The 19,933-nt window shown below is 43.2% G+C and overlaps 1 protein-coding gene across 4 annotated transcripts in view; it reads right to left on the reverse strand.

Annotated features, from left to right (window-relative positions):
- Positions 1-486: 486 nt before the first annotated feature.
- Positions 487-19,933, reverse strand: part of BICRAL (BICRA like chromatin remodeling complex associated protein) — an 883,634-nt gene continuing 864,187 nt past the window's right edge. For 2 of the 4 annotated variants that reach the window (XM_078649710.1, XM_078649711.1), the window contains one exon: positions 5,552-6,459. In XM_078649710.1, coding sequence (XP_078505836.1) covers positions 5,702-6,459 — 758 coding nt within the window. In that variant the 3' untranslated portion in view covers positions 5,552-5,701. Of the gene's footprint in view, positions 6,460-19,933 lie in introns of all 4 variants that reach the window. The other 2 variants (XM_078649712.1, XM_078649709.1) reach the window with 2 other exon arrangements.

A 19,933-nucleotide genomic window follows, 5' to 3' on the forward strand; every position in this document is an offset into this window, starting at 1 on the left:
ACAGAGCAATCGGCTTTTTAATGACCACAAAACTGCTTCATACATGTGGCTCAAATCGGGCGTTTTGCGACCAAATCCTTTGGACATTTGGCCCATATTATTTAATTGACTAAATTGATGTACTTTGCATCCCAAAACACATTTTGCAAAGTTCCAACAATTTTAGATGGCCCTTGAACTGAAAAGACATTTTCTGACAATTTCTGCCTTAACACTGGACAAGCACTAGACTGACATACTGGTTGGTGATACTCATATTATCAATCATAGATGACTAGTTTTACAAATGTAAAACCATTTCTAGTGGAGATTAAATCAAGACAATCACGTGTGTGTTTTCCCAAATCTTTGGTTGTATTGCAAATATTGTTTTAATGTGTCATTTCCAACCCCAAAAAAATCCTAATATTGGATTAACAATATATTTACGACGTGTTTTCTTTAACAGTATTTATCTAACATAACAAAATAAACTGCAATTTGCTGTACCTTTTTTACGAAACAGTTTATAAATATTTTTACAAAATGTATACAAAGCAATTTGCGATAATACATACATACTATACAAATGAATACAAATGAATGTATTTAAGCAAATATAGTCAATATCGCACTGACGAAAATGAACACTTCTTAAATGAAGTCAGTCTGTAAGGCCTCTCTACTATAACAGCCAAATTATCCTAAACTCTCCAGGTAGGCTACTTGCTGATATTGCCAATTACAATTCTTATTCTTTATTTAATTTCTGCATCATTAATGAAACTGAAACATACATGAAGAATAGGCAGATCCTCACAATATCAGAGCAAAAGAAGAATACTGGATGCTTTTCACATTTGCGTTATGCATGCAGTTCGCAAAAGGACATTAACTTCAAGCAAATTGATTCAATCTAAATCTAGACAGTGGTGACCTAATGCGTCTTTCTTGGGTAGAAACTGCAGTTCACTGTTTACTTTAATAATAACCTTCTGATGTTTCAAAAGCCAGAAGGTTTCTGGATGTTTCAGGATTAATTCACGAGACAACATGGACAAAACAAAAGAATTTCTGACAAATATTTTAAAGTGCATTCTGGTATTTTTAAAAAATGAGTCTTATAATGATAAATTATACCTTACTATGAACAACTCGGACAACGTGTCGTATGTACCCCTATGGTCACAAAAATACCTTCAGGTGTTATGTTTTATGGGAGGGTAGATCTCTTTCCATGACTTGCATCTACATATTTTTTATTGCTTTATAAAAGTAAATTTAATCAAATCAACTCATAGCCCTAAAGTTGGATCTACCACCTTCTGCGCTACGCTTGCATCATGTAGACTTAATGACATGTACTATAAGGCTTGAAATGATGCAGGTGTTTGCTGATTGAAGGGACACGCGTTTTTAGGCTTAACGAATACATATGTGTATGGACATATTAGCTAACAGATATTTCAAAAAGTGAGTTAAATACAGGGACACCAGACAAATAAAAATATACTTCAATTTATCCTCTTGAAAATTACATGTAACTTGAGTATGTGACTACCAGGGCATGTGGATTTTACTTTGACACTATGATATTTTGGATTTGGAAACGGGTTTCAAAAATTATGTGCTCATACCTTCCACTACATTTTGTAATGTCACAAGTCAACTGCTAAGCATACACTTAGTGAATTGCATCATTTAGAAACCGCACACAAAACAGAAAAACAAGTACAAATTATTAGTCAACTGATACAAAAACGCAACAAAATGAAGGGCTAAATTGAACCATAATGTCATAACTAGCAGTGAAAAATCACAACAGTTAGCATCAAAGTGGAAATCATCCAAACTTAAATACATTATTTTTTTCGCGACTGACACAAACTCAAAAACAGATTATCACAAATGTAATGACTGTGCGTGATAATATTACAATTGGAAATTCTTTTTAAACTGAAACAAACAAACACTTATTCTGCTTGAACAATAGAAGTCAGGTTGCTTCATTGTTACAAATTTTACAGAGATGTCATCTATTCTAGTAATCTTTCGGTGCTCTCACAAGAATGCATAGCTATCTATCTATCTATCCATCAGATCCAAAGGCATTGCATGCATTGATGGCTCCTGATACATTATGCTTTAGTGTGTTTTTTCAGTCAGAATTGTCAAAAGTTCTTCCATTCTTAAAAAACATTTTGTTTATGTTTATGTTGACTCACTATAAAATGTGAACATTTCTTTCACAAACATGAAATACATTGTATGTATAACACATTTTGAAATTGCTCAAGCCACTTTCAATATGTTAGCTAATTTAAAACCGTGTAAACATATTCTCATTAACCAAAACACTGAGCCTGAGTCAAAATGCTTTTCCTGCGAGTTGCTTGTCTTCTTCCTTTCTTAGGTGTGAATTTTTCTAGAGTTCACATGCTTGATTCGCAAAGCATTTTTTGAGGGTAGATGTATATCATACCATGCATAAGTGTGACTTTCTCAGGATTTTCTAAGAGTAAAGCATGCTTTCTTATAGAAAAACATTTTGTAAAAACGGAGTATGATTCCCTAAGCTTTTCTACAACAAGAAATTAAATTCATTAGTAGTTCCCACATAAGCCGTGAATAAGGTACAACTAATCACAGAAAGTGTTATGCAAATCAGGTATGGAAACCCAGAGGTAATTCGCATCTAAGACTGGAACATGACACAACTAGTAACATAAAAAGCTTTGTGAATCAGACCTTTTAAGTATTTTGTATTGTTTTCATTACTTTGCAATTTTTGCTTGAAAGCATTTATGTAGTTTATTGCCTACATGACATACCTTGCATGTATGTTCGTCTGTCAGGTACCTTTCAAACAGGAACATGGCATCAACTCAACTATTTTAGAAACTATGAAGGAAAATGACATCAGGTGGATAAAAAGGAAGGCAAGATAAGCCTTTTGCTAAGCTAATTTGTGTCTTTTTTAATTAATGAACAGCAACAGAAGACGTGTTAAAATATATGCAAATGCAAACTTATTGAAGAACATTTAAACTAAAGCAAAGATACCTGGAAGAAAACAAGACATAAGGTAATTTCATAATATTTCAAAAGGCAATTAGGAATTTAGTTTATTAAGCCGACTGGTGTATGGATACAGACAGTGACACAGACTAAATCCAATCCAGAATTAAAACATCTTCTCAATAGTTGCGGGTTAGTAACAATAAATTAAAGTAATTGACCTGTGATCATGTGCAAAATATGATCAGATTTGAATGTCCACTAAAGAGAACAATTATGGATAATAAAATTCCAACCTGGTTTCTGGTTTCATACCATTCAAAAACAGGAACTGTTACTCCCTGAATTTCTTACTGTACGTTTTCATACCCCAGATGGTAACCACAACCATGTCTGAAATCTATGTAGTTTCCTATTCACCAATAAACTATCTAAGTATTTGAACTTCTACTTTTAGCAGGCCATTAAAATGCAAACCGTGCTGATTTACTATTTCTCCGTAACTCTAAAACCTTTCTTCCTATGGCTTCATGCTGCAACACTCCAGAATTAGAGCATTCCCACTTACCAATATGACGGCTGGTGTGGCTGATAGCATGACATTTTGAATAAAAAAACTTTCCACTCAGCTGTAAAGCTACAAATATATCCAATGGAAATATAATATGTTACTAGCACGGCCAGTAGCGTAATACAGACCCCCGCAGCCTCCAAGATGCAGGGGACCCCCAAGCTCCAGGGGGCCCTCTCAGCACAATACTCTTGCTGGAGACCTCCTGACTGAGTCCGGAGGGGGTCCCTCCACGTACCTTGCAGGGGGCCCCCTCAAGTTTCATTACACCAGTGAGCACAGCATATGTTACACAGGTAAGCTGTAAGGGGGACTGTGAGAGCTTGAGAGAGTGGCATGTTTCATCAGCAAGATGTGTGATGAGTAACCCTACTTATTTCTAAACAAAAATTGTAAGTATGTGGAAGCCATGCAATTGAGCAGGCATTTCATCAGCTTAGATTCTTGGATTAAATATAATTACACAATTGTGTATTTACTGGCTTTGGTAAACCGTATTTTCTAAATCGCTGTATGTTTGTAGAAGGCTCCCAAACCACTTCAATGTCTTTTCAAATGTCTCCCTGATAGGAATTATAATCATCAAAAGCAATTCAGTAGAACATTAAAATTCTCCATGAGGTTCACTTCAAAACTGAAACACTGGTGGAAATGTAATGCCCGTGTTGTTAGACCCTATCTAATATACTTTAAAATGATCAACTGCTCTATCAAGCAACAGTTTTTACTACATGCCTAGATTCTGGGGCTGTGTTTGTAGATAAATATAATGCTAATATTAGCATTCCAAAGAATCACACCCTTTCTTGAAGTGCTCACATTTTCTTTTGAGAGAGTGAGTATTTACAGTGGTCTTCTAAAGATCACCCATCTAAAGCAGCCATGCCAATATTTGGGGTAAAATACCCTCAGTCCAAACTGCCTCGCTAAGAATATTACATCATCTCCTGTTAGAAGTGTATGGTTAAGGAGTAACAGACATTAGTTCATGATTAAATATAGAAATGAGTATGCCACCAACTAATTAGTACCACTCTGGTGGATAGAGATACATAATGCCTCCTAAAGCATTTCATGTAACATTTCTTAGCATCAGGTGCCTCATTCAATTAATAATAACAATGAAAATGTAAACTTCCAATTGAGCAACGTCATTGGCAGAAGAACAATCAAAATAAATAATATTAATTGACGCCAAAATTACTAAAATGATCTTGCCAGCATCCCTCAAACCCTAGTCTTCTCACTGATATGCCTTATTCCCTTTTCATTATAGAGACAGATCGACAAAGCTGACAAGCACAAGAGACAAACCTTTGACACTTCACACAGGTAGATGGTTGGGCCTTAATTAATTGACAGCATGGAGACCACTATTTCTATGCATTTGGAATCTACTGGACCTGCTATTGACTGCTTCACAGGCAGAGTGTACACCAAGTTAGTACTTTGCCTTCAATAACTCAAATACTACAGTTTGGAAATGAAAGAATACAACATGACTTTAGATAACTACTGTGTGTGTGTTTCTGTCCATCTGTCACTTACTTTCTGGACCCCACTCCATAAAATGTTTCACGTTTCAAAATTAAGCTTGAAATAATAGATTACAAAGTACAATTACCAATCTTAAATATTCTATGAGATAGCGAACATACCATTGCTGTGATTGATTGGTTAGCAACACATTTTTAATAGAAGACCCCATTAATATTTTGGTCGTCTTTTTTCCAATTTTTGAGATCAGGATTTTCAAAGGACTGGGAAATAATGTTATACATAGAATTTTAACCGATCACAAAGTAGTCTGAAAACATAAATTAATTGGATAATAATAAATGTGCTCATTTGAGCCCGTGATTTTCTTCAGTAAATCTGGCCTTTCATTTGGCTCGTGATTGTCAGTATCGTCGAACTCAGTGGCAATTGGGGCCTAACAGACTGCTCTGCAGCAACATTGCATTTAACTGGATACCTTGCTTCTGCCACAATGAATATTGCTTTGAAAACACATAACAATGAATTTCAGAAAGCTCCATCCAGTAAAAAAAAGGATCAGTTGTTACGTGGTTTAGATATTCTTCACATATGCTTTTACAGTGGCCAGCCTATCTTTTCCACGTTTTGCAGCTATTAACACTCTAAGATACTATTTACAGCGGCTTCTAAAACAGAGTCAGTTTCTCCAACACCTTGACCTCTATCTTGAACCATTTTCACCTGGCAATCTTCTTGTGATACAAGAGGTAAAAGGTGTGATATTTCTAAATCCATAGATTTACAACCGATTTCACCACGCGAATTCCTCCCATTTTTTTTCATTTCCTCAATATGTTTAAATGCTGTTTCAGAACTCTTAGTCGGTACCCCTTCTTTTGGTGGTTCGTTACTACTTGCCATAGTGCCTGTAGGCAAATCTTCACTTGAAATGTTGGTTTGAAGGGAAAGCATACATTTCGTCTCAACAGCACCACAAGATGAACTAGAAGGGCCGTTTTCTGGCTTTTTAAGTCTCCTAGACAGGACTTCAGATTCCGACAAACTTACATTGCACTCTGGAGGCTTGGTACTGCAAGTCTCTCCACGGGACACGTTCATCTTCTGAATTCCAAGCGAAAAGGCAACGTTCTCATCCTTTGCTCTTCTACTCAGCGTGTCCGCCTTGGTGTGGCACCTTTGCGTTTTTTGTAATGTGGCAGTGTTATTAGGCACTAAATGATGTGCGTCATGGTTCGTTAGTTCTGTGTTGCTATATGTATTTGGGCCTTTCTTCTGCAACTGATGTATGCAACTAGTAGTATTTATCTTAGGATCTCCGTCGCTGGATTCAGTTTCAGTAACAGGCCTTTGGAGAAACTTGGACGAGCAGCAAAAGTCAGCTTGAAAGCTGTCTGAAAATGTAACAACACGTTAGGGTCCGATTTGTATAACAAGTGAAAAATATTAAAATCAAGTATGTTATGCATGTGTAGCAAATCTGATTTACCGAGGTTTCAGAAGACATTTTACCAATATACATCTAATTATGCAACTTCAAAACAGTAAAACCAATTTAAATGTTAAAATATTACGAAAAACAGATGATTTACAAAAATTACGATAATACATTTTAGGAAGGCATATTTAATCCCATAGAGTGAAAAGATGTCCTGGAACTGTCTACCCTCTTCAATATGAGAAAGAGACCAACCACCCCTTCCACGAAAAGCCCCCAACCCTTGAAACTGGTACAGCAATCCCCCGTCACTTTCCTCCTGAAATCCTGTGCGCATCTCTCTTTCCAAAGATTTTTTTTTTCTCAGATTTGTTTTTATTAAATTTTCAATGACAGTAAACATTACACTTGGTAACATTAGTACATCGTGTACTCGTATGCATCACTAAGTACTCTATTTCCTTGTTCAGAGTCTTTCGGGTTATCCGAGTCATCATTGGTGGATAATTGCGCACGTGTTACCTTAAAGCGTGGGTACTCACAAACTTTCTCTCGGGGGCCAAATTTACAGTGTGGTTTGTGTCCGAGGGCCGCACAGGTGGGGGCGGGGTCAGTGGGGGAGGGGGCGGGGCTAAAACAACAACTGACCATGAGGTTGATCACAGGTCCCTGCAGCGGACGCCTTCGTCCACTGAGCTACCAGACCCGGCATACACACATTTCTCTCTCTCTCTCTCTCTCTCTCTCTCTCGTTCTTTCTCTGTCGCTCTCTCTCTCTGTCTCCCTCCCTCTCTCTCTCTCTCCCTCTCTCTACCTCTCTCTCCCTCTGTCTCTCTGTCTCCCTCTGTCTCACTCACTCTGACTGTCTCACTCACTCTGACTGTCTCACTCCCTCTCTCCCTCTGTCTCAATCACTCTGATTGTCTCACTCCCTCTCTCCCTCGGTCTCACTCACTCTGACTGTCTCACTTCCTCTCTCCCTCGGTCTCACTCACTCTGACTGTCTCACTCCCTCGGTCTCACTCACTCTGACTGTATCACTCTCTCGTTGTCTCCCTCTCTCTCTCTGTTTCCCTCTCCCTCGGTTTCCCTCTACCTTCCTCTATTTCTCTCTCCCTCTCTCCTTCCTTCTCCCTCCTTCCCTCTGTCTCCCTCTCTCTCCTTCCCTCTCCCTCCTTCCCTCGCCCTCCTTCCCTCGCCCTCCTTCCCTCGCCTTCCTTCCCTCGCCCTCCTTCCTTCCCTCTCCTTCCCTCTCCCTCCTTCCCTCTCCTTCCCCCTCCCTCACTCCGAGGTCTCCCTCACTCACTCCGAGGTCTCCCTCACTCACTCCGAGATCTCCCTCACTCACTCTGAGGTCTCCCTCACTCACTCTGAGGTCTCACTCCCTCTGTCTCCCTCCCTCGCTCTGTCTTTCCCTCGCTCTCCCTCTGTCTGCCTGTCTCCCTCCCTCACTCTCCCTCTGTCTGCTGTCTCCCTTCTTCTCCCTCGCTCTCCCTCTGTCTGCCTGTCTCCCTCCCTCGCTCGCCCTCTGTCTGCCTGTCTCCCTCCCTCGCTCTACCTCTGTCTGCCTGTCTCCCTCGCTCTCCCTCGCTCTCCCTCTGTCTGCCTCTGTCTCCCTCGCTCTCCCTCTGTCTCCCTCGCTCTGCCTCCCTCGCTCTCCCTCTGTCTGCCTGGCTCCCTCCCTCACTCTCCCTCGCTCTCCCTGTCTGCCTCAGTCTCCCTCAGTCTCCCTCGCTCTGTCTCCCTCACTCTCCCTCCGTCTGCCTCTGTCTCCCTCTGTCTCCCTCGCTCTCCCTCTGTCTGTCTATCTGTCTCCTTTCCTTTCCCTCCCTCTCCCTCTTCATCTCACCCTGCCTGTGTGTGCCTGGGCTGAGACAGCTTCTGGGCACACACACACTCAGCATGCCAGCCAGCCGCACCCGAGCACTTAGCAGGTCTTTAAAAGACCATTTGCATGCTAATGAGGCTTTGTTCACCTCTTAGGCCCCTGCAGCCCCACTCTGACGGAAATCGCCCGGCCCTCACAGAGAGTCTCTGCATCGCGCTGCAGCAGGGGTGTTTGCTGAGATTATTTTTTGAAAAAAACAAAAAAACACGGGTACGATGTCTGCACGGTCCGCGGGCCGCCAGGGAAGGCTTGCCAGGCCGCCCCTGGCCCGCGGGCCGTATTATGAGTACCCGTGCCTTAAAGCGTACATAACATTCAAGACAACAAAAAAAACAATGGATAAGACGTCCTTACATTAAACAACGAACCTCCCTCCCTCTAGTAACCCTCCCCCTTCCGTGAGTTTATTACCTAAGAATAAAATGTTGTCACACTGCTCCCAGCTATTGGGAGAAGGTAAGAGGTTGCTCAATCAAAACATGACTGTGGGGAAAAGAAAGAACAAAAGAAGAGTAGACCAGAAGGCAGGGAGGAACCGAATCAGTTGGTGTACCTGGATATCGGGGCAGTCCGGAGGGATGGATGTGAGTGGGGTTGTATCCGTGGGGAGAGATCTAGTGTTGAGAGTAGGTCCGGTTAGATCTGGAACAAGTGCAGGGCTCTAACCCTCGTGAAGCATGTAGTCAATGGGAGACCGTAAGAGAGATAACGGACTAGAGGGCCCCAGGCATATTTGAAATTTAAAAATTTGTCTCTATATATGTCGTTCATACGTTCCATAGTGAGTGCCTGCCATAGACGTGCATGCCATTGTGACTTTCCTTTTCCAGGCAGTGGCTATTGCTGTTTTTGCCGCTCCCAGACAGAGCTGTTTTTGTCTGATATTTCAAACCGGTGTCCTGGAGGCCGAGAAGCACAAAATCTGGGGAGTCTGGGATAGTATATCCTAGTATCTCTTTAATTTGTACCAAGATTTCCGGCCAAAAGGGCCGAATTGTTGGGCAGTCCCACCACTTGTGGCGAAAGTCGCCCAAAATGCCACACCCCTCCAGCAAAGATCAGATGTGTTGGGAAATATCTTTTTAGTTTTGTAGGGTATAGATACCAGTCAAAAAGTATCTTGTAGTGGGCTTCTCAATGGCTTAGTGAATGGTGGTTACGTTTTATGTCCTTCAACAGAGCTTTCCACTGTGAGTCTGTGATCTCATGGTTTAGTGTGCGTTCCCAAAATTCGAGGTGACGCGGGCGTTTAGAAGGAAGTATTTGTAGTAGTAGTGAGTATAGGAAAGAGATAGCCCCTTTTACGGTGCTTGCCCCTTTCATAATTCTCTCAGGAGCCGTAAGCTCCCTCATCACCCCGTCTCCAATCTCACTCTGCGTGGCAGATAATAGTAGTGCTCTGAATTCGGTAGCTGAAATTCCCTCTGGCAATTTTCGATGGTCAGTATATCCCAGTTGTGAAAAATGTGTGCTAGCATGAGGCATCCTCCCTCCCTCCGTGCATGAAAGGGCCCCGGTTGTAGTGCAGGGGTGAAGGCTGGGTTGTAGTTTATGGGGGTAAAAGGGGAAGGGGATGTTGTCCAGTTCGGTAATGTGTGCTAGCATGAGGCATCCTCCCTCCCTCCATGCATGAAAGGGCCCCGGTTGTAGTGCAGGGGTGAAGGCTGGGTTGTAGTTTATGGGGGTAAAAGAGGAAGGGAATGTTGTCCAGTTCGTTTGCCTCAAGACGTCACCCCAGGTTTTAAGGGTCGTTCTGGTAGGGGTGCCTATATAGACGTTGGCCGGTCAGTCAGATTTTGGCTTCCAGAGGAGGTCCCATATTACCTTGCCCGTAATGGCACGGTCCATATGCAACCAGTGTTTGTCGGACATGCGTTGAGACCATTCCACTATAACCCTAAGTTGTGCTGCTTCGTAATATAATTCCAGGTCGGGCAGCACCAGCCAGCCCCGGTCCGAGGGCCTCCATAAGAGATTAAATGGGAGCCTCTGCCGCTTATTCTGCCAAATGAATTTCTTTAATAGGGTCTGGACTCCCTGTAAAAAGCTTCACTCTAGCTCGATTGGGAGACTTTGGAATAAGTGAAGGAATTGTGGTAGGACTACCAGCTTGAGGGCATGAATTCTGCTCAGCCAAGAGAGATACAGGGGCGCCCACTGCTTAAGATCCGCCTGGAGTTGGCGTAAAAGTGGAGGATAATTTGCACTAAAGAGCCCTCCCCAGATATGTTAGTTCTCTTTTGGCCCACTGGAAAGGGGTCGAGGCTACCAAGTCTCCCATTGTTGCATCTGTTAGCGTCAAGTTTAGAATAAAAGATTTGGGCTGATTGATTCAGAATCCTGCTACGCCTTCAAAGCGTCCCAGTTCTTCCCTAAGTAGCATCAGGGATTGTCATGGGTCGGAAAGAGTCAGTAGGATGATGTAGGCGAATGGAGAAATTTTATGATCTTCGGAGCAAAAGGGAACTCCTATGATCCCCTGGTTCTCTCTGATTTTAGTAGCCAGTGGTTCAATGCTAAGTGCAAAGAGGAGTGGGGAGAGTGGACACCCCTGATGCGTTCCCCTCACCAGGTGTCAGAACTATTTAACTTGATCTTGGCTTACCAATTCTTGCACAGGAACAGAGATGCTAGTACCCTAATCCCTCTCAGCAATGCTGGTAGGTCATTACACTGAACCTCCCATCATTACCTTAAGGGAAGGGGGAATTGGATAAAATGATAAACAGAGAAGAGAATGGTCCTGCGCTGGTTCCCTCGGGTCGCTACCTTCTAGTGGCTCGTTCGTTGGAACCTAAAAACAACAACACAACATTACATTTCTGTCTTCCTACCTGACTATGAAAGTCTATTCTACTTATCGCTATGGTCTCCTCTCACCCACCCATGTGCTGCTGGACCTTGCTTCTCTTCTTAGTAATTTGATTGAATACTCTGCTCCTCTATTAGTTGTCACTAATATAAATAATAAATAAACAGCAAAAATAGTTTAATACCTTCTCTGGTGATTCCTACACTATTTTTATTTATTATATTAGTAAGTGCACTTACTTCACTATTAGTGGAGCTTTCTTTTATAGGGGGTTCTGTTAGGTTGCTCTTCTTATTTTTGCATTAGGAATTTTCAGGGGGTGTTTAACTCTAGCTTATCTTTTTCTTGTAGCTTTGGTCTTTCACCTTCTTTCAACAGTCTCTGGGTAAGTATTTACATTATATACATTATTTCCACATTCCTTCAACATAACTGATGACCTTCTTTAATCATATCTTTTTCTTTCTAGGTCGTTATCAACAGCAAGGTGCCACTCTGGTTTAACTTCAATAAACAGCAACAGCTTTATACTACGAATGTTCACTTAGCTCTTGATCTTCTGAATCCTAGTACTGGGAAATGCTTCTTTACTCTGATGTGTCAATCCAGGAATGGCTTCTCTGAAACTCCTTAACGGCTCTCACCAAAAGCCTCCGTCCTCGACTTCGGCTCTCCTCAATTTCCCTCAAGAATCTTTAAATTAATTATTATCGGGACTCGCGCTTAGCTTAACGCGCCGAGCCCGAATTCTAACGTCTTTAATGAAGAGCGACTAACTGGCTCTCCGCTTCAAAAGGAACAAGGGAATACTTTTCAAGAAAAAACGTCTCTCGGAAAAAACCCAACCACTTCAGTCAGGAACGTTGGTGAAGTGCGCGTTTTCCAAGGCGCTCGCGCTCCACATAGCATTCTCAGCAGCGGTGATCAGGGAGACTGGAACGCCTACTGCTCTCTGCTCTGGCGACTACGGCAGCCATCTTGAGTCTCCAAGACCGCACTCTGTCAGCCCAAGTGTTTGCAGTATCATTTGATTCAGTCAGCGGCGTGGTTGAATCAGCAAGGATGGAACCTACGGTTCGGGTCCTGACAGTACCCCCCAACAAGGCAGGTCCTTTCCTTCTTGGCTTAGTAGGGAATCGTTGATGAAAGGATTTAATTAATCTTGGTGCATGAACATCCTTCTCCTGTTCCCAAGATCGTTCTTCTGGGCCATAGCCTTTCCAGTCTATCAAATAGTACAATTTCCCTCTGGATCTTTTTGAGTCCAAAACTTCTTTTACTACATACTCAGTTCCAGTTTCCAGCTGAATTGGCTTCGGAGGTGATTGGTTTCTCAGATTTGCAGAAGCCTTCTTTAACAGTGATACATGGAAGACTGGGTGTATCTTTAACTTGGGAGGCAGTTTCAGTCGATAAGTAACCTGATTGATTTGTTCCTCGATAGGATAAGGACCGATAAATCGGGGTTGAAACTTCCTGTTTCCTTTTAGCCTCAAATTCTTGGTACTTAACCAGACCTGATCCCCATTAGTCAAGGATGGTCCTGCTCGTCTCTTCGGATTGGCATATTCCTTGTATTTTTCTTTGGCTGATCGTAGATTGTCTATGGCCTTTTGTTGAATTTGAAGCAGATGCGACATGACTTCTTTAACTGCTGGAACTGTTGTGTCCATTTGTCGAATGGTAGCATTCGGGTGTCTGCCATAATTCACAAAGAAGGGAGAAAACCCTGTCGAGGTGTTCTTTGCATTATTATGAGCAAATTCTGCTGTCCACAAATAATCCAACCAATTTCCTTCTTCTTTTAAAAGGAACAGTCGCAAATATTGTTCCAATTCCTGGTTTACCCTTTCCGTCTGCCCATCTGTCTCGGGTGGTAACTAGTGGAGAATCTAACTTCTGTTCCCAACCCTTCCATAAAAGCCTTCCAAAACCAGGACACAAATTGGGAACCCCTATCGGAAAAGACAATTTTAGGAATTCCATGTATTTTGACAATCTGAGAGCTGAAGTGGGCAGCTAACTGTTTGGCTGAAGGTACCCGTTTTAATGCTGTAAAGTGGGCCATTTTTGAAAAAGCATCCACCACCACCAGGATGGTGTTGTATCCTTGACTAACAGGTAAATCTGTAATAAGGTCTAATGTAACTGTGTGCCATGGATGGGGAGGTGTGGGTAGGGGTTGCAATAATCCCTTTGGAGCCTGCCGTTCTGACTTCCCCTGCGCGCAAATCTCACAAGACTTAACATACTTCTCAATATCTGATGCCATTTTAGGCCACCAATAATGTCTCTTGATTATTTCCTCTGTCTTAGCTTCTCCTTTGTGGCCAGCCAATTTGTCATCGTGACACTCTCGCATTACTTGCTGCTGTAACTCGGTTGTCGGTAGATACAAGGCATTCCGATGATAGGGCATTTGTTGAATTATCTTTCTGTTGGCATCCTCCTCCGCCCAACTCTGCATGGCCTCTGAACTCATAACATCTGCAATCGATTCTTGTAGTTGAATGGTGGTTGTGGCTCCTATGATCTTGTCACTGGGAAGGATTGGCTGAATGTCTGTAGAGGTCTTCTGAAACTCAGTACCTATTCTGGATAATGTATCAGCCTTTCCATTTTGAGCTCCAGGCCGAAATGTGATTACGAAATCATAGTCCGCAAAATACAGAGACCACCTCAATTGTCGTGGAGTAAGTGTTCTGGCAGTTTTCAAGAATTTTAAATTGCGATGATCTGTGAACACCGTTACTTGATGTCCGGCTCCCATCAAATAGTGTCGCCACTCCTTGAAGGCGTCCTTAATGGCCAACAGCTCCTTCTCCGTGATTGTATAGTTTACTTCAGCTTGCGATAATTTTCTGGATCGATAAGCGACCGGATGCAATTGGCCTGTGGTCTTGTGTCGCTGTGATAACACTCCTCCCACGGCTTGGTCTGACGCATCGGTTTCTACGTAAAAAGGTTCTGAAGGATCAGCATGTAACAAGACTGGCGCCGTGGTGAAATCCTTTTTTAAAGATTGAAAGGCCTCTTCAGCTTCTTTTGACCACTCAAACTTGGTTCCTTTTCTCAGTAATTTGGTAAGAGGGAGGATTTTTCTGGAGAACTCGCTAATAAACCTCCAATAGAAGTTAGCAAACCCGATGAAGCCTTGAACTTCCTTCACGCTTCTCGGAGATTCCCAGTTCGTCACTGCTTCCACCTTACGTTGATCCATCAAGATTCCGGAAGGTGATAATACGAAACCCAAGAATTCCACTTGTGATACATCAAAAGCACATTTTTCTAGCTTCACAAACAATTTGTTCTCCTGTAACTTCTGCAATACTCCCCTCACTTGCTTGTGATGACTTGCCACATCTGAGAAATACATTGGAATATCGTCAATGTACACTATCGCACACTGATCAATGAATTCCTTCAGGACGTCGTTGATGAAGTGCTGGAAGGCTGCGGGGGCATTGCACAGTCCATAGGGCATCACTTGATATTCGAAGAGCCCAAATCCAGTCCGAAATGCCGTCTTCCACTCATCTCCTTCTCGCATTCGAACTAGATGATAAGCCCCTCTCAAGTCGAGTTTCGTGTAGATTTGAGCTCCCTTCACTTGGTCTAGAAGCACCGAGATCAATGGTAAGGGGTATCGGTTTTTCTTGGTTATCTTATTGATAGCTCTGTAGTCGATGCACGTCCGCAAATCCCCCTCCTTCTTTGGTACGAAAAATAAGAGAGATGAAACAGGCGATTGGGACGGCCGGATGAAACCATTGGCTAGATATTGTCCAAGTACTCCTTTAGATGTTGGTGCTCCTTCTCGGTCAAGGCGTAGACGCGACTGCATGGCAAATTTGATCCGGGCTCTAATTCTATCTTGCAGTCGTAAACTCGATGTGGCGGTAAATGTTCTGCTTCCACTTCATTGAACACATCCCTAAATTCCTTATATTCTTCGGGGATTTCCTGAACGTTTATCACGCACATGGAATGCCCAGTGGTACACAAGGACAACGCTGGGTTGTCCCTTACAAGTCGATTCTCTGAATTAAAACAGTTTTCATTACAATAACTCGAATCCATTACAATAGTCCTGGAGCTCCAGTTAATCGTAGGGTTGTGTTCCGTAAGCCATGGAAGGCCAAGAATTAGTTGGAACTGGGGGGCATCTATCAAGTTAAACTGAATATTCTCCCGATGCTCCTCCTTGGTTGTCAATTGGATCATCTCTGTGTGACTCACGATTGGCCCCGAGGAAAGATTTGTCCCATCAACAGCACGCACCGGTTCACTCTTAGTCTTTTGGATTGCCTGGATTCCAACCTCAGTGGCAAATCTTAAATCGCAGAAGTTCCCCGTGGCGCCCGAATCGATCATCACTGATACTTCCGTTAAGGTAGTTTGTCCAAATTTCACTTCCATAGTTAAAACTAAATGCGGAGCCGCTGACTGTAGCGTGTTCGCCACTTGATGTTCATGTGGAGTTATTTCTTGAGTCGCACTCACCTGCTCAACTCCTCCCACAGGTGGTGCCTTTAGTTTTCCTTCGGCTTGAATGGGCCCTTTGGTTTCTTCGGACAATCTCGGACAAAATGGCTTCCTGATCCACAATACATACATTGGTTGTTTGTTCTTCTTTTTTCCTTCTCTTCCTTAGTCAAAGGGCCTCGTATAGCTCCTATCTGCATCGGTTCAGCTCCTGAGTGATTTTCAGAGGTTCTGTTGCCATCTGACCGCGCCCGGTCAAATCTTGGAGGTATCACCTTAAAGTCTTTCCTCTTTTCTCCTCGCCGCTCTCCTTGACGGAAATCTATCTCCAACACTAAATCTATAAGTGCTGAAATCTCGGTGGGTCGATTAGGAATCTGGGCCAAGGTGTCCTTTAGTTCGTCTCTCAGTCCACGATAGAATACTGCAGCTCTCTTACTCTCTGGCCAATTAGTTTCCACTACCAACTTATTGAACTGAGCCAGATATGCGATTAAGTCTCGATTTCCCTGTCGTAAATCTAATAATTCATTATCCACCACCTGGGAAATCCTCCGTCGGTCGAATATCCGTAAAAACTCTTGTTTGAAATCTTCAAAGTTCCTTAGCAAAGGGTCATCTCGTGTGACTAAAGGCATGGACCACAAAGCTGCATCCCCACTTAGATATGAGAGTATGAAAGCCACTCTAGACTGCGCGTCAGGGAAGATCGAAGGGCGGCACATAAAATGTAACGAGCACTGAGAGAGGAATATCTGCGCCTTCTGTGGATCCCCGTTAAATCTCTCTGGAGCTGCCAATGGGATGACTGGAGAGAGAGAATGTATCACCTGTGTGGTGGATCTATTGGTTGTCTCTAATACCGGGTTCATGGCTTCTCTCTCCAAGCTACTTGGTTGGCGTAACCTTAACGCCAATTCAGCAGTTTCTTTTCTGGCACTAACCACTTCCTGCCTCAGATTTCGATTCTCCTACCTCACTGCTCCCAATTCCTTCTGTATTGCGTCCAGGATTGTACCTAAGGATTGGACATCAATTCCCTCCGCCATCTCTGTTCGGGTGCGAAGGCTACTTGGGCACTTCACTCTGTCAGAACTATTTAACTTGATCTTGGCTTACCAATTCTTGCACAGGAACAGAGATGCTAGTACCCTAATCCCTCTCAGCAATGCTGGTAGGTCATTATACTGAACCTCCCATCATTACCTTAAGGGAAGGGGGAATTGGATAAAATAATAAACAGAGAAGAGAATGGTCCTGCGCTGGTTCCCTCGGGTCGCTACCTTCTAGTGGCTCGTTCGTTGGAACCTAAAAGCAACAACACAACATTACATTTCTGTCTTCCTACCTGACTATGAAAGTCTATTCTACTTATCGCTATGGTCTCCTCTCACCCACCCTTGTGCTGCTGGACCTTGCTTCTCTTCTTAGTAATTTGATTGAATACTCTGCTCCTCTATTAGTTGTCACTAATATAAATAAACAGCAAAAATAGTTTAATACCTTCTCTGGTGATTCCTACGCTATTTTTATTTATTATATTAGTAAGTGCACTTACTTCACTATTAGTGGAGCTTTCTTTTATAGGGGGTTCTGTTAGGTTGCTCTTCTTATTTTTGCATTAGGAATTTTCAGGGGGTGTTTAACTCTAGCTTATCTTTTTCTTGTAGCTTTGGTCTTTCACCTTCTTTCAACAGTCTCTGGGTAAGTATTTACATTATATACATTATTTCCACATTCCTTCAACATAACTGATGACCTTCTTTAATCATATCTTTTTCTTTCTAGGTCGTTATCAACAGCAAGGTGCCACTCTGGTTTAACTTCAATAAACAGCAACAGCTTTATACAACGAATGTTCACTTAGCTCTTGATCTTCTGAATCCTAGTACTGGGAAATGCTTCTTTACTCTAATGTGTCAATCCAGGAATCGCTTCTCCGAAACTCCTTAACGGCTCTCACCAAAAGCCTCCGTCCTCGACTTCGGCTCTCCTCAATTTCCCTCAAGAATCTTTAAATTAATTATTATCGGGACTCGCGCTTAGCTTAACGCGCCGAGCCCGAATTCTAACGTCTTTAATGAAGAGCGACTAACTGGCTCTCCGCTTCAAAAGGAACAAGGGAATACTTTTCAAGAAAAAACGCCTCTCGGAAAAAATCCAACCACTTCAGTCAGGAACGTTGGTGAAGTGCGCGTTTTCCAAGGCGCTCGCGCTCCACATAGCATTCTCAGCAGCGGTGATCAGGGAGACTGGAACGCCTACTGCTCTCTGCTCTGGCGACTACGGCAGCCATCTTGAGTCTCCAAGACCGCACTCTGTCATCCCAAGTGTTTGCAGTATCATTTGATTCAGTCAGCGGCGTGGTTGAATCAGCAAGGATGGAACCTACGGTTCGGGTCCTGACACCAGGATAAAAGGGTCCGAGGCTATCCCATTAACAAATATTCTGGCACTTGAGGCTGCGAAGTTGGTCTTTATCATGTTCATAAAAGTCTCACAGAATCCGAAGCGCTGGAGTGTCCGGTAAAGGAAGGACCAGTCCACCCTGTCAAATGCCTTCTAAGCATCTAAGCCAAGAAGGACGGCCAGGATCTGTTTTTTTGCGTTTTTTTCTATTAAGTGGATCACACTCCGCACATTGTTGTGTGTATGCCTGCCCTTAATGAACCCAGACTGATCCGGATACATCAAGTCGGGCATCAGGTTATCTAGTCTGGTAGCCTGAATTTTTTTATGTAATTTGGCGTCCAAATTGAGGAGTGCTATGGGGCGATAAGATCCACATTGTTGCGGGTCCTTCCCAGGTTTGGGGATCACAGAGCTAAGTGCTTCGCTCATGGTAGGTGTGACTTGCTTGGTGGTCGCTATATGATTAAAGAGGGCCGTCAGTTGTGGGGTTAGATCTGTGCTAAACGTTATATAAAACTGTGTCGGTAGGCCGTCAGGACCTGGTAATTTGTGCAATTTCAGGACACCGATAGCCTCTGTACCTCCTCCTCCGTAATGGGTTCACTCAAGTGTTCATTCTGGGCCGCTGTGACCTGTGGGAGCTCAATCTCGGGTAGGTAGTCTATTTGTTCCTGTGGGTTGGGTCGATCTGCCGTGTATAGTGCGTTATAAAAGTCTCTAAATGTTTGTGCTTTCCCTGCCTCATCCCGTGTCTGTGTCCCTGAGGGGTCCTGTATGTTCCCTATGTACTCCTTTTCTCTCTTCACCCGTAATTGCCTCGCCAAGTGTGCCCCCACTTTGTTACCGTGCCCGTAAGAGGATTGCTTGAGCCGGAGAAGTGTTAGGTCTGCCCTATTTGAGTATATTGGCTGAAGTTTGCCCTTAATGGCCATGACCTTTCTTTGAAGGGTTAGTGTGGGTGCGGCCTTATGCGCTTGTTAAGTTGCTTTCAGTTCCCCCTCCAAGGTCAGTCTCTCTTTCGTTCGTTCCTTGTTGAGGGTTGCCATCAGCGTCAAACAGTGTCCCCTGACCACGGCTTTAAAGGTGTCCCAATTATTTGCCAATGACGTGTCTTGAGGGTCATTGAATTGAATGAATTCGCTTATGTGTGCGCGTAGTGTGTCTCGTAATGTTTTATCGCATACTAAGGCTTTGGGGAAGAATCACCTCTTAAATTTGGGTTTAGGGCATGCCCATTCCAGGAGTGTCCCCACCGGAGAGTGGTCTGAGATGATGATAGGGTATATTGGAGCCTCTTTAACCTGCTGGTTTAGGGATTGGCTCAGGAAGATGTACTCGAGTCTTGAGTAGGAGCGGTGGACGTGTGAAAAGAAAGTATAGTCTTTGTCTTCCAGATGTGCCTCCCTCCAACTGTTCCTGAGTCCCATGTCTTGGATGATCTGCTTCAGGTTTTTCAGGAAGCTCGTCATGTGAGCTCTCTGGGGGTGTGTGCTATCAGAGTCTGAATGCCAGGTGAGATTGAAATCTCCCATCAAGATTATTTTCCCCTCAGCAAAGGAAAAGAAAAGGAACAAAGAGGGGAAGAAAGAGAAAAAGATAACATTAAAAAACAGTAAACAATGGGACAACCTGTCCCCAAGTCAGATCACCTTCTCTGTGTCTGACGTACATGTGAGGTGAATTGGACCATGTCTGATGCCGAAGTTCATTCGTTGTAGCTCCAAGAGAGGATAGCCTCTACTTCTCAATACCAAAGCCTGGTGACTTGTTTTGGTGATGACCGCGTGGGCAATGGTCATGAGGACGTCTCAGGTCAGCACCAACAAGATCCGA

This window comes from Lissotriton helveticus, chromosome 6 (genome assembly GCF_964261635.1).
Source record: "Lissotriton helveticus chromosome 6, aLisHel1.1, whole genome shotgun sequence".
In the NCBI taxonomy this organism is placed as follows: Eukaryota; Metazoa; Chordata; class Amphibia; order Caudata; family Salamandridae; genus Lissotriton; species Lissotriton helveticus.